This window comes from Thamnophis sirtalis, unplaced genomic scaffold, assembly GCF_051295495.1.
Source record: "Thamnophis sirtalis isolate CommonGarterSnake01/CBP01778 unplaced genomic scaffold, rThaSir2_p1.2 scaffold_11, whole genome shotgun sequence".
In the NCBI taxonomy this organism is placed as follows: Eukaryota; Metazoa; Chordata; class Lepidosauria; order Squamata; family Natricidae; genus Thamnophis; species Thamnophis sirtalis.
Genome location: NW_028261391.1, coordinates 70101428 through 70114189, shown reverse-complemented (window position 1 = coordinate 70114189; position 12762 = coordinate 70101428). Strand labels below are relative to the sequence as shown.

Here is a 12762-nt window from a genome sequence, read left to right as displayed (position 1 = left end):
ATGTTTTATCTGCCACCCAGAGAGCGAGATGGGCGATTACATTAATATGCTAAATAAGATAAATAAATGACCCACGAGCTAATTATCTGTCATGTTCCATAATCCAATATTGCATTACACTCGATTTGTGTGAAAATGCTAAGATTTATAAAAATACTTATACAAGTATGGAAATGTTAACGTTTAGTTGGAAAAAGGAGACATGAAAGGAAAATCTGGAATCTCGAGGGAGAACAGAATAAAGAACCATAGGAGAAAGGATGACCCAGTTACGGTGGTATCTTCAGCAGCTGCCACTTTCAGCAAGCTTCCTAAATTGTCAGACATGGAGATGAAAACACAGATAATAATGATGGTTCCACTTCTGTTTTGATTGGAGCTCCCCCAAGTGGATGTTAAAATTATGGAAAAGAAACCACCAATAAAATTAAATTCATAATATGTTTGACTGTAACTATCGTCAGTTGGAAATAAAAATATTGCCAGTAGAATTTTCTTCCATGTCAATGTGTTTATAGTGTAAATGAAGAAATTAGGTGGCCTATTAATATTCAAATTATCTCTAGAATTTGCTACAGATTCTAAGATTGGGAATAACGGAAACCATCGTCTGAATCAAGATGGTTCTTCTTCCCCTTTTTCAACCCAATAGAAGCGTGGTGGTATTTTTATGCAAACTATTCCACACTCTCCACACAGTTCATTAGTAAAGGCCCTCCTGCTCAGTGGTGAAATTCAATTTTTTTTTACTACTGGTTCTGTGGGTGGGGCTTGGTGGGCGTGGCAGGGGAAGGATACTGCAAAATCCCCCATTCCCTCCCCACTCTGGGGCCAGCCAGAGGTGGCATTTGCTGGTTCTCTGAACTACTCAGAATTTCTGCTACCGGTTCTCCAGAACCTGTCAGAACCTGCTGAATTTCATCCCTCCTCCTGCTTGACCTGACCTTCCCTAGAGAGTAAAAGGTTAAAAGCAAAGGATTTTATTCTGCTAGCCATTGCCATCTACAAGGGGTGAGCTCATCTCTGTTTCAAGGCCCCCCAAGTGGATGTGGATACGCGGCTTAGTTTAGAAGAACACCTGATGGTCGCGACCAGGGGGGCCTTTTACCAGGTTCGCCTGGTACATCCCGATTCCTTGATCGGGGTGCTCTGTGCACAGTCACTCATGCCCTCGTCCTTTCTCGCCTGGACTACTGTAACACCTGGACTACTGTAATGCTCTCTACATGGGGCTGCCTTTGAAGAGCATCTGGAGGCTTCAACTGATCAAGAATGCGGCTGCCCGGGTTATCATGGGGGCACCCATGTTACACCCCTTTTAGGTGGCCTGCACTGGTTGCCGGCTGTCTTCAACCGGTGCGATTCAAGGTACCACTTATGACCTTTAAAGCGCTCCATGGCTTAGGCCCAGGGTACCTGTGAGACCACCTACTGCCACTAGTAGCCTCCCATCGTCCAGTGCGATCCCACAGAGTTGGCCTCCTCAGGGTGCCGTCGGCCAGACAGTGTCGGCTAGCGACCCCCAGGGGGAGAGCCTTCTCTGTGGGAGCCCCTTCCCTCTGGAATGAGCTGCCCCTGGAGCTTCATATAATCCCCGACCTCCGGTCCTTCCGACGCGCCCTAAAAAGTTGGCTTTTCCAGCAAGCCAGCCTGGCCTGAATAAAGCAAAATAAAGTATTGATCACTGTTAATTTTAATTGAATTTTCTTAAAAATGTCATTGTTAATTCTAATTGAGTTTGTTTGGGATATTCTATTTAATTCTTTTTAACTTTTGTAATATGTGTTTTTTTTTAATGTTGTACGCGGCCCTGAGTCCTTGGGAGAAGGGCGGCATATAAATCTAATAAACCAAAGCAACCAAGGTCACTGAACAAGTGCCATCCGAAGACATTTCCACAGTCATGTGGCCAGCATGATGTCATAGAGCGCTGTTACCTTCCCAGCGAAGTGGTACCTATTTATCTACTTGCATTTGCATGCTTTTGAACTGCTAGGTAAGCAGAAGCTGGGGTGAGAACAGGAGCTCACCCCATTGCATGGAGTTGGGTCTCAAACCTGAGCTGCCATCTTTCCAGCTGACACGTTCAGCATCTTAACCACTGAGCCCCCAGACCACCCATACCTTGTAGAGAGTAAGTCCTATGAAATCAGGGGAACTTTTAAAAATGGAGGGAATTAGATTGAATATGAATAGCATCAAATTTACATTAGAAGCAAGTCTTACTGAGGTGGTGAGTCACAAAATCTAGGCCTTAAGGTTACCTGATTTTTATTTGAATTTAATTGAGTTAGAGGTTTGGTTTTTCCATGAATTGATGTGTCTGCACCAATGGAAAGAATTGTACATCTTCAGATGATAATCTGATGTTATCCACATAAGTGTTTTTATATATATTGCATTTGTATATGTATAAATGTATAAAATAATAAAAAACAATAAACTATTTAAAATTCAAACAAAGCAAAACAAAGCAGTTTATCATATTTAAAACTTTTTAATAGAAGAAAGAGATCATTAAAAAGTTTTGTTATAATTTGGTGAATAATAAAAACCACCTTCTCACCTGTTGATAATTCCTGAATATCGAGATCACTTTCTGGAGAGTTGATATTTTCTCCCTCTGCTCCTTCTTCTTTCCACCTTAAAATAACCGCTGGGGAAGATAGATAGATAGATATAGATACGTCTGTCTCTCCTATATCCCTGTATAATCTTTATTTACTGCTTGCTCAACTCTTTCGTTATGTGCTCTCACTTTCTCTGCTTCTTCATTTACAAGCAACTCTTCTCAAACCAAGAGATCCATTTCCATCTGCTGCTGCTTGTGATTTCTTAATATATTTCTCACATTTTTTCAAGTTTCCATTACAGTTTTAATAGTTTTAAGTGATTTTGTTTTTCAATTAGCTTTTTCAATTAGCGTTTGCTTTGGTTTCTCCTTTATGCTGATAATACTGACTTCCCTTCATCCAGGAATCGAAGTGCATTAAATTTTAAGTATTGTGCCTTTTATGTTCTCCTGGCCAGGCTGTAGACAAGCTTCACTGAAATTTCAGAATGGAGTGGAAGTTTGGGAAATGTTCCAAGCTTTTTTGTCTCAATGCTCCTCATGGTTAGCGAACAAGTCAATTTAATATGTACTATGGAAAGACGCAATCTAACTGCAACTAATTCCTCACTTTCATGAATGAAACATTATTCCCATTCATTCATTCACAGTTTCACCAATGATCAGCCTGGAACTGTTTCCAATCTTCTTTCAAGACATGTATTTAAGCATTTACAAATAACAGTACAAGGACTGAATTACAAAACAGGATGAGTTCACTTCTTTACAGAAGCAGTTTACTGCCTGCTTAGCAGGGAACTAAAATATTTTCACTTCATCTGAACGAATTTACTGCTTTTCATGTAAAGCTGAAGTTGTTTCGGGTACCACAGATGGGGCTTCCTTCAGAGAAGCCAGTTAACTACTACGATTTTTTTTCTTTCTCTTTTTTTTTTGGCGTTCTTCTTTAACAATTTTAATACTAGTTCATAAAAAGTTAGAGAGCTATACTTGTCCGAAGATCAGGCTTAACTTCAAAATAAAATCCACGCAAGTTCCTCTTTATAAAAATGGTCAAAAGTTTAGAACGTCAGTCTTCTGTGTCAAAATAAACTGTAGTCCACTTTCTTATAATGAAATCATCTTTTCTCCAATTTCTTTTGTTATATACAATGTTCCATTGTCCTAAAAGATAAACATTTCTAGTCTTCTCTCTGGGCTGAAAAAAGAAAACACAACACAGAAGAAGAAACTAAAGTTATTTAAGAGAGGAGCATTATTTTTATTTTTTAAATCAAATTTCTCTACCACCCATCCTGCTTGCAGACCTCTGGGCTCTCTTTCTACAGTTACATGAATTTGAATTTCTTTTCTAATATCCTCTTACCTTTTTTAGGTATTGCTATTAAAACATAGGAGAGGGATGGGCACATAGAACTCTTGATTCTTCTCAATCACTCTCTGCCTGAGACTTTTATGAGGATGGATGACCTTTCTAAAGAACTTCTAAGTCTCACCTAGAAGGAAATATTTTCAGGCATGGAAGCATACATATTGCTGTAAGCTCCATGTGAATGTGTTGTGTGCACACAGAATGGGTGTGTCTGAATAGGTTTAGATGTTGAGTGCTACAATGGCCAAAAATGGAATTCCATACATGGCATGTGGGAACAACATGAGCCAATTATTTCTGACTCCAAGCTCAGTTGCCGTATCTCTCTGCTATTCTGTGGGATGCTTGTCTCACAAAGATTATAATGGGCTGGTTTGTGGAGGACACAAACCCTGAAGTTACTTTGTGAATGAAGTATCCAGTCAGAAGAAAACTAGAAACCAACATGTAGTTTTGCTCTATACGAAAGATAACGAGAGCCAGTTTGGTGCAGTGATGGGTTATGAATCCCGTTGCAACTGATACAGTGCAGCGGGGCTGGGCGTCCACCACATGACCTTACCACCCACGATGCTCCACGACGCCTCCACAATGCTCCAGCTGCTCGGCGGAGCATTGCGCAGATGCCGTAAGCTCCCTGCGCGTACACGTAAGCCCCCAAAAATTTCAAATACTGTTAAGGAGCATGGGCAGGCGGGCGGGCCCTCCCGAACACCGTATCGGAACGGTACTTGTTGCTCCTGGCAGGCACTGGTACGCCCATACCGGGGCGTACCAGTCATAACCAACCACTGGTTTGGTGTAATAGTTAAGGTTAGAAACCAGGAGGCTGTGACTTGTAGCTGGTGACCTTAGGCCAGTCATTTGATCTCAACACCAGGAAACCACTTCCAAAATCTTGCCAAGAAAATTGAAGGAAGACGTCCAGGCAACTCCCAGAGGTCGAGAGTGTTTTGAAGGCACACATACATTCACAAAAGGCTATTGTTGATCAGAATTATATTAGGCATCCTAGGCATGCTTACTCAGAAGATCTCATTTTCATAAAAGTAACTTATTCCCAAGTCATTAAACATAAGATTGTAGCATTTCCCACTTTTATAAGGAATCTTGATTTCAATACTTAATGAAATCAGATAGAAGAGAAGGATAATTCTTGATTGGTCAAGTGTGATTGGACACACAAGGGATTTGTCTTTGGGGCTCTCAGTGTGCACGAAAAGAGAAGAGATAATATCTATTTGCCTTTTCACAAAACAACCCTGCATCAATTTACTTTGGGGCCTTTAAGATATGTTAATGTAAACTTTGAAGGAGGAATGACTTTAGTGAATAGCTAAAAAATCAAAGGGGTGGCTTATGTTCCTTCCAATGTGCATGTCTGTGCATTAACCCCCACACAAACACTGTCAAAGGTTGGGTGCACACAAAATTAGGTACTGCAAAACAACAACAAATTTAGGTTCTCTTACATTTCAGGCTTGCAATTTGCAAGAAAGCTCACATTGGTTCTCAAGCTTAAGTGCAAGAGCGAGAATCACTTTGGGCCAACACAGCATGGACTGAGTCAGCATACTGCGGGGGGGGGAATATATATATTCGTAGATTCTCACAGGTGTAGGTATGCTGGTCTTGTTGTATTCGGGTATTTTCCCGGGTAAGATTGAGATTGTCTTGGCAATGTTTCGACGAGGTCTCCCTCGCCATCTTCAGGCTGGTGTTTTCGGCTGAAAGCATGGTCGGAGTTGCATTCTTGGTGGGGGTGTGTGGAGTGCTGGCTTTGTTTCAGTAGGTGGATTGATTGGCTGTGTGGTTGTATCATGATTGGTAGATTGGTGCTGATTGGTGCTGGCTGTGTGTCCGTTGTTGTTTCGTGTTGGGTGGTGGCTGGGACTCGTTTGTTGACTAGGGCTGGTTTCCAGATGTCTGGTAGGTGGGAGGTATCGTCACGTTTATTCATGTTGTGGGGGGTGTTTCTCTATTTTGATAACTTCTATAATTATTCTCTTGTTGAAGTGTTCAGTTTTGGAGATTAATTTGGTTCCTTCAAAATTAATTTCATGTCCTGTAGCTTTAAGGGGCTGGAAAAGGGAGGATTTTTTTTTCTTACTGCGTTCTTCTGTTTTGCGATGCCTCCATTTATTCTCCTGTTTGTTTGTCCTATGTATGTTGCAGGGCAGATTTTGCATGGTATTTCGTAGACTCCTTGGTTTTCTAGCTGGATTTTGTCTTTGGATCGCAGAACACAAGAACGCAGTAAGAAAAAAAGAAAAAAACTTCCTCCTTTTTCCAGCACCTTAAAGCTACAGGACATGAAAATAATTTTGAAGGAACCAAATTAATCTCCAAAACTGAACACTGGGACAGTCCTGGAGTCTGGGGGAAGGCTCTGATGAGGGCTCTGTGTTGGAGGCAGAGAGGGGGCCAGAGCTATAGGCCAGTTATCTGCTGCCTTCAGAGTCAGACATCAGTGAGGCAGAAGAACAGCTGGAGCCTGTTCCCAGTGTGCGCATGTGCAGAATTGCCAGAGGAAGGGAACAGCTAAAGAACAGGGGTTGACTTGGGAGTAAAGGGTAAATGGCTCCTCCCAGAGGACATAAAAGAGGAGCAAAAGGGGAGTGGAGTTTGCAGGAGACAATTAATTTGCCTAATTGACTCGTGACTCTCCGAGACTCCTTGCCAAGTTTTGCAGATATCAGCCTGGCAGTTCTCTACACCAGAGAAGGTCTGTGACTGTAAATCCTCCCTTGAAAGACTTTGCTGGATATGAATGAGCAGAATTCACAGCAAATTAATCAAAGGGGTTTTTGTCAGGACCAGGAGTTTGCTTCATGCTCTTGGGAAGCCTCGGTCAGAAAAAAACCAGGACACTATAAAACACTATTCTAGTCCTATGTTGGGCAAAATACAGTTGTGAGACTTTAAACTAGTCCCTCTGACAGGAGGATGTAGCAAACCGCTTGTGAAAACTGCAGGAGACAGATGTTGGGAATAAAGAAAAATGATTTGAAAGCATGATTTTAAGTATCTTTGTGATATGCTATTATACTTTATAGTTTCTATAACTAAGAAATATATAAACATTTTAACATATTGCTATTACGGGTATCTGTAATTTACGGTGCACAAATAACTTGGTTTGAGAAAAGCTGAAGAAAACAATTCCCCCCCCCCCCCCAAAAAAAAAAACATATAAGAATTTAAAAGGAAAATTGATGGTGGCAGCAACAGTGTAGTCAAAACATTGCCTATTTTTTATATGCTTTGGCGCCTGCCATGTAGTCTTTCCTTTTATTTTTCACCTGCTTTTCAGCTAAGCCTTGACTGTATCCCAAGCCATCCCTGCAGCTGCGGGGATCAGAAGAAACCATTAGGCTCAGCGAAAGGAGTGCAGAAAGAATAAGCAAGGAGGACGCTTACCTCTTGTCGCTGGATGGACACACTAGGACCAAAGAATGAAAGCTAGAGAAAAAAATAAAAACAAAAATAAAAACTAAAAAAGGGGAGGAGAGGAAAAATGGAAAGAAAAAAAGAGAGAGAAAGATTTTAAAGCACACCGAGTAAGAAACGAGCAAGGAGCCTAGAATAAGGGGTCGTAGTCTGTGCAAAGATGTGGAATATGCTGGGATGGGACACTTTCCAAATTTAATCTGCCCTCTAACAGGTGTCAGGTCTGCTGGCAGGAGCACAAGGTATAAGAAAGACAGAGAATGCAGGAGAGCTCAGATTCCCAGTTACTTTAGCTTTGTCCCTATCCATTCCCAGCCCACAATTCCCCTGGGCTCCTTGGTAGGAGAGAGATTTAACAGGAAAACAGAATGGCAGAGTTGGAAGGGACTGTGGAGGCCTTCTAGTCTAATGCACCCACACCCACTCAAGCAAGAGACCATATACGTACATTTGGGAAGGGATTTGGGGAGTCTGATAATCCTCTAATTTCTTGCAAAAATGATGGTCTAATAGTGCATCACACCATTTTATCTGCACATACAAAACCTGAAATGCTGCAGTTTCATTCACTTCCATGAACCATTCACCAGTAAGAAAAATCATCATGTTATGATTACTGGGATCAGGTATTTGCAGTATACTCCAATACTTATGGTTTTAAATGATGTTATTTATTTTTGGTGAAGAAAGGACACAATTTCAGACTCCTTCTACCCAATTGTACCTTTTCTAATCAAAATTATTAGCTAATGAAATGATTCAAAAGAACCAAATGCAACATTCATTTTCTTTTTAAAAATCTTTTCTATATGATGCTTTGTAGTCTATCACATTTACTTATACAATTCTTAATTTTATGGCTCTAGAAACCTGGCAACACTAACTGTAATGCTGAAAACACACAAGAATTCTAGTTTCCTCATTGTTTTTAGGGACATAAAAACAAGGTGGAATAGCAATCTGCTTTTCATTCTATTCTGAACAGGGACAGAAAAAAAAAGACTGGGGATTATTTCATTTTGCTGCAGAAAGTTGGTTTCTGAGAGGCCTGCAAATGTCTTGCAAACCAAATGCAAAACCCCCATAATATTCATCCTTCATGTAATCAGAAGCATCTTTTGCATTTTAATATTACCTGTATTTTTAAAATGTTGTGTCCAATGTCTGCAAATGATTGCGTTATTGTCACTGGGCCATGAAAAATATGGAAGAAATGGTGGTGTTTTTATACTTAGGAAGAGCAATGAAAGAACAGTACTTGGTTACAATGAACTAAATGACTAAGTACAGATGGTTCTTGACTTATAACAGTTCATTTAGAGACCATTTAAAATTACGTCACTGAAAAAAGTGACTTATGACCATTTTTCACTTTTACAACTGTTTGCAACATTCCCATGGTCACATAATCAAAATGCAGATGCTTGGCAACTAACTCATATTTGTGACGGTTGCAATGCGATCCCCTTTTGCGACTTTCTGACAAACAGAGTCAATGTGGAAGCAAAATTCACTTAACAGCCAGGTTACTAATTTACCAACTGCAATGATTCACTTAACAACTATGACAAGCAAAGTTGTAAAGTGGGGCAAAACTCACTTAACAAATGTTTCATTTAACAACAAAAATTTTGGGCTCAATTACGGTCATAAGTTGAGGTCTATCTATATCATCATTTGACTTCATGGATAACCCTTTAAGATGAGCATTCAAATTTATGCTCCAACCACTGATGCAGAAAAGACAGATCATACAAGCAAGGTGTGTTGTTTTGGTTGAGCTATGGTGACACAGTGGCTAGAGTGCAGTAGTACAGGCTACTTCTGCTGACCGCTGGCTGCCTGCAATTTGGAAGTTCAAATCTCACCAGGCTCAAGGTTGACTCAGCCTTCCATCCTTCTGTGTGTAAAATGAGGAGCCAGATTGCTCGGGGAAATATGCTGATTCTATAAACCGAATCTTATCTTATCATATACAGGTAGTCTTTGACTTACAATCACCACTGAGCCCAAAACCTCTGTTGCTGAGTGAGACAGTTGTTAAGTGAATTTTGTCTCATTTTATGAACTTTCTTGCAACAGTTGTTAAGTGAATCACTACAGTTGTTAAGTTAGTAACATGGGCGTAAAGTGAATCTGGCTTCCCCACTGACCCCTTGTCAGAAGGTCGCAAAGGGTGATCACGTGACCCTTGGACAATGCAACCGTCATAAATACATGCCAAATTCTGATCATGTGACCATGGGGATGCTGCCAACAGTAATAAATGGGAAAAACGGTCATAAGTCACTTTTTTCAGTGTTGTTGTAACTTCGGACGGCCACTAAATGAACTTTTTTTGAATATAGCTTCATCTCATCATCATTCAAGCTTTTCAGTGTTTTTTAACCATACCTTTTCTTCCAATTCCTTTATTTGTCTTTTTTGAGCTTCAATTCTTTCTTCTAGCTCCTTAATTCTCTGTGAAAATTAGAATTATGCATGAATACTACATTTTTAGACTTTTGACTGTTTGGTAGGCTACGTTTTCGTGGAGAAGGGAATATATTATGAGCCATGATATGCTCACAGTTAACACAGTAAGTCAAGCAACAACTTTCCTTTGCGCAGATAATTGTTAACATCATAAAATGAGGCCCCTGCTTAATTATCCTCCTCAAGGCTGCTTTACAGAAGTCTGGTTGCAATCCCTCCCCCCCCCCGACTATTAAAGCTGTGGAAGTGACTGTGCACAATGGAGTGATGTCCCTGAGGACATCTGGTATCTTTACGACTGCTTGTTGCTACTGTAGTCACTTCCTTAAATGAGCTTTTTAAATCAAATTTAAATCAATTTTAATGTACGCGTTTTTACATTTTAAACTGCTGTTCTGTTTAGCTTTTTCTGTTTTGTAAACCACCCAGAGTTGCAGTATTGGGGAGATGGGCAACATATACATTTAATAAATAAGTAAATTTAAGATCAGATTATAAATGCAGGTTCCAATCTGGACCAGAGGTTTCGTTTTCTGAGCTTTCGGACTCATGCTTGAGTTCATCCTCAGGGAACTTTTCCCTGTCAGAGTGTGTCCTTTGGGATATTCTATTTATATGATGCCTCTTCTTGGAGCCTTTTTAGTTATTGATTGGGGTGGTGATGACTGGCTGTTAAGTCTTTGGCTGCTGTTTCCTTCTGCTGCCAATCCCTCAGTTCCTAAGTATTTGATAAGCTGGTGGTAAATCCACACTCCTGTTGACCTACGAGGGGCTTCAACCACTTCCCTGGCTGTTTTTGTGCCTGCTCGCCCACAATCTTAGTAGCTGCAAAATTGAAGGTATGTTCTTGTTTGTTGCAATGTGAAGTTACCAATGAGTTTGGATCTCCTTGTCTGACCGCTGGCTTGTGTTCTTGTAATTTGATGGTTAGCTTCCTCTTGTGAAAGCTCAGAAAACTAAACCTCAGGTCCCAGAGATCAACCCGGATCCTGCAATATTATCCAGGGACACGTATATTCACCTTCATTCATGAAAATTATTAATGGCCTAAAGAAAACACAAGTGAGAGTCATTGTTCTTCCTGCAGGAGGCATTCTTAGTGGCACAATATCCTATTTCGCCATACCTGTTGTGCATGTTGAATATGCTCCATCCTTTCTCGGAGAATCTGGGAGTCCCTTTCTCGGAGTTCACTCATAACCTGCCGTTTCCATTGTTCCACAGCATTCTTCAACTTCTCCCTCTCTTCCTCTGACAGTATTTCTGACATTTTGGCTCCTGCTTCCTGCTGTAGAGCATCATAGAGCATAGCTTCCAATTCCAAAATGTGCTAAATAAATGAAAAATCAAGCTACTTTATTCCGATTAAGCTTGGGTGATGATGGCGGTTTGATATAATTTGTGACTGTGTGCTCCATTGCTCCTTGTCTTTCATTGTAAACAAGATGGGCTGTTTCAGCCAGAATATTATTGTCTCAATAAACATGGCAGCTGATGTCTTCTCTTGCCTCCACCTTTAATGTTGTACTAAATTTATTCTTACAGAGCTCATCAATTTAAAGCTCAATCACAACCAATAGAGCCTTTTTAGATGACACAGTCACTCTATATTTCAAGATCTTAAAAAAGGAATCACTTTAAGTCATTGGTCAAATCACTAAACTTGCTGTCCCTTTTCCAAACATAAATGTAGAAGACTGAAGAGAAATATATTGCTTATTGATGGCACCACTAGATTATGCCCAGAAATTCACTCCCAACTACACATAGGATTATGAAGCTAAAGACTTATGTGACTTCTAAATCTCACAATATTTCTATTCTCTCTCACATGATCTCATTAGATTTGGCACATTTAACATTTTAATGGTTTGATGACCACAACACTGTGCATATAATATGACTATGTCTGCTGATCAAAAATATTGCTGACTTATGTTGTAGAGGTAGATCACTTATGGCCAGGCAGAACATGGATTACGCCACAGCAGTTGCCATTTGAACTTAATTTTTTACCATATTGTGCAACCATCCTGCCCAATGCCCTTTGCAAAAGGATGAAATATTACTGAACAAGCATTACAGTATATTTTCTGTATTTAAAAATCCAGTTAATGCTGTTGAAGTAGCCCATCATATCCCTTTTAACCATTTCTCTTTTTAAAACATTCTTTTTTTTCTGCTAAGAGCAATCATTCTGCACGCATGTTCAATATGAATAGAACATACGAAGAATCTCTCTCCCAGTCAGAATTTATAGCACAGAAAACATTTATTGATGAGCTAGGCAAAAATTGAGATTTTTTCCCATATTTCTGCAATGTTTCAAAGGGAATGCTAAACACAGCATGGTTTTCCCTGTGATAACACAATAAGCCATTCCATGTGAATGACTTAAAGTCTCCAGGGGACTTTAGATTTCACGCTCCATTTTGTAATCTGTGATATATGATTAGGTACTGAGTGGAGGATAACAACAAACTTTCAATGGATTAAAAATTAAATTTAAGTGAGAGAGAAAGTGGGCAAGCTCAAGAGAGCACAAAGTGTTAATCAGCCACATAAGTCATTAAATTGTTGCTTTTTCCAGCTCACAGTGATAGAAATCTGAGTTGCTAACATCTCTACAGTTTTATGCCCGTTATATAATTTTATATAAAGAAAATATACTTTTCTATCATAGGAGTACTTTGCTAAGAGTCCATGGTATAGATGAGGTGGGAAAATCTACTGTTCCTACCTCGGCTGCAGTCTGGATCAAATCCCGTCCTTCAGAATCTACTGCTAGTTTCACAGAGGAAAAAACATCAACCGATGCCTCTGGAATTGCATCTGGAAATTTTGCCTTGAGGTTGAAAAAAGGAGAGAGCCTCTTTCTACCTACCCTAATCCA

General features: G+C 40.0%; 1 protein-coding gene across 24 annotated transcripts in view; it reads right to left on the bottom strand.

Annotated features, from left to right (window-relative positions):
• Positions 1-2477: 2477 nt before the first annotated feature.
• Positions 2478-12762, bottom strand: part of JAKMIP3 (Janus kinase and microtubule interacting protein 3) — a 105448-nt gene continuing 95163 nt past the window's right edge. For 10 of the 24 annotated variants that reach the window (XM_087725994.1, XM_087725993.1, XM_087725997.1 and 7 more), the window contains 5 exons: positions 12610-12714; positions 10996-11199; positions 9789-9854; positions 7365-7406; positions 2478-3770 (listed from right to left, as the gene is read on the bottom strand). In XM_087725994.1, the coding sequence (XP_087582120.1) occupies positions 3642-3770; positions 7365-7406; positions 9789-9854; positions 10996-11199; positions 12610-12714 (546 nt within the window). In that variant the 3' untranslated portion in view covers positions 2478-3641. Of the gene's footprint in view, positions 3771-7364; positions 7438-9788; positions 9855-10995; positions 11200-12609; positions 12715-12762 lie in introns of all 24 variants that reach the window. The other 14 variants (XM_087726009.1, XM_087726011.1, XM_087726013.1 and 11 more) reach the window with 4 other exon arrangements.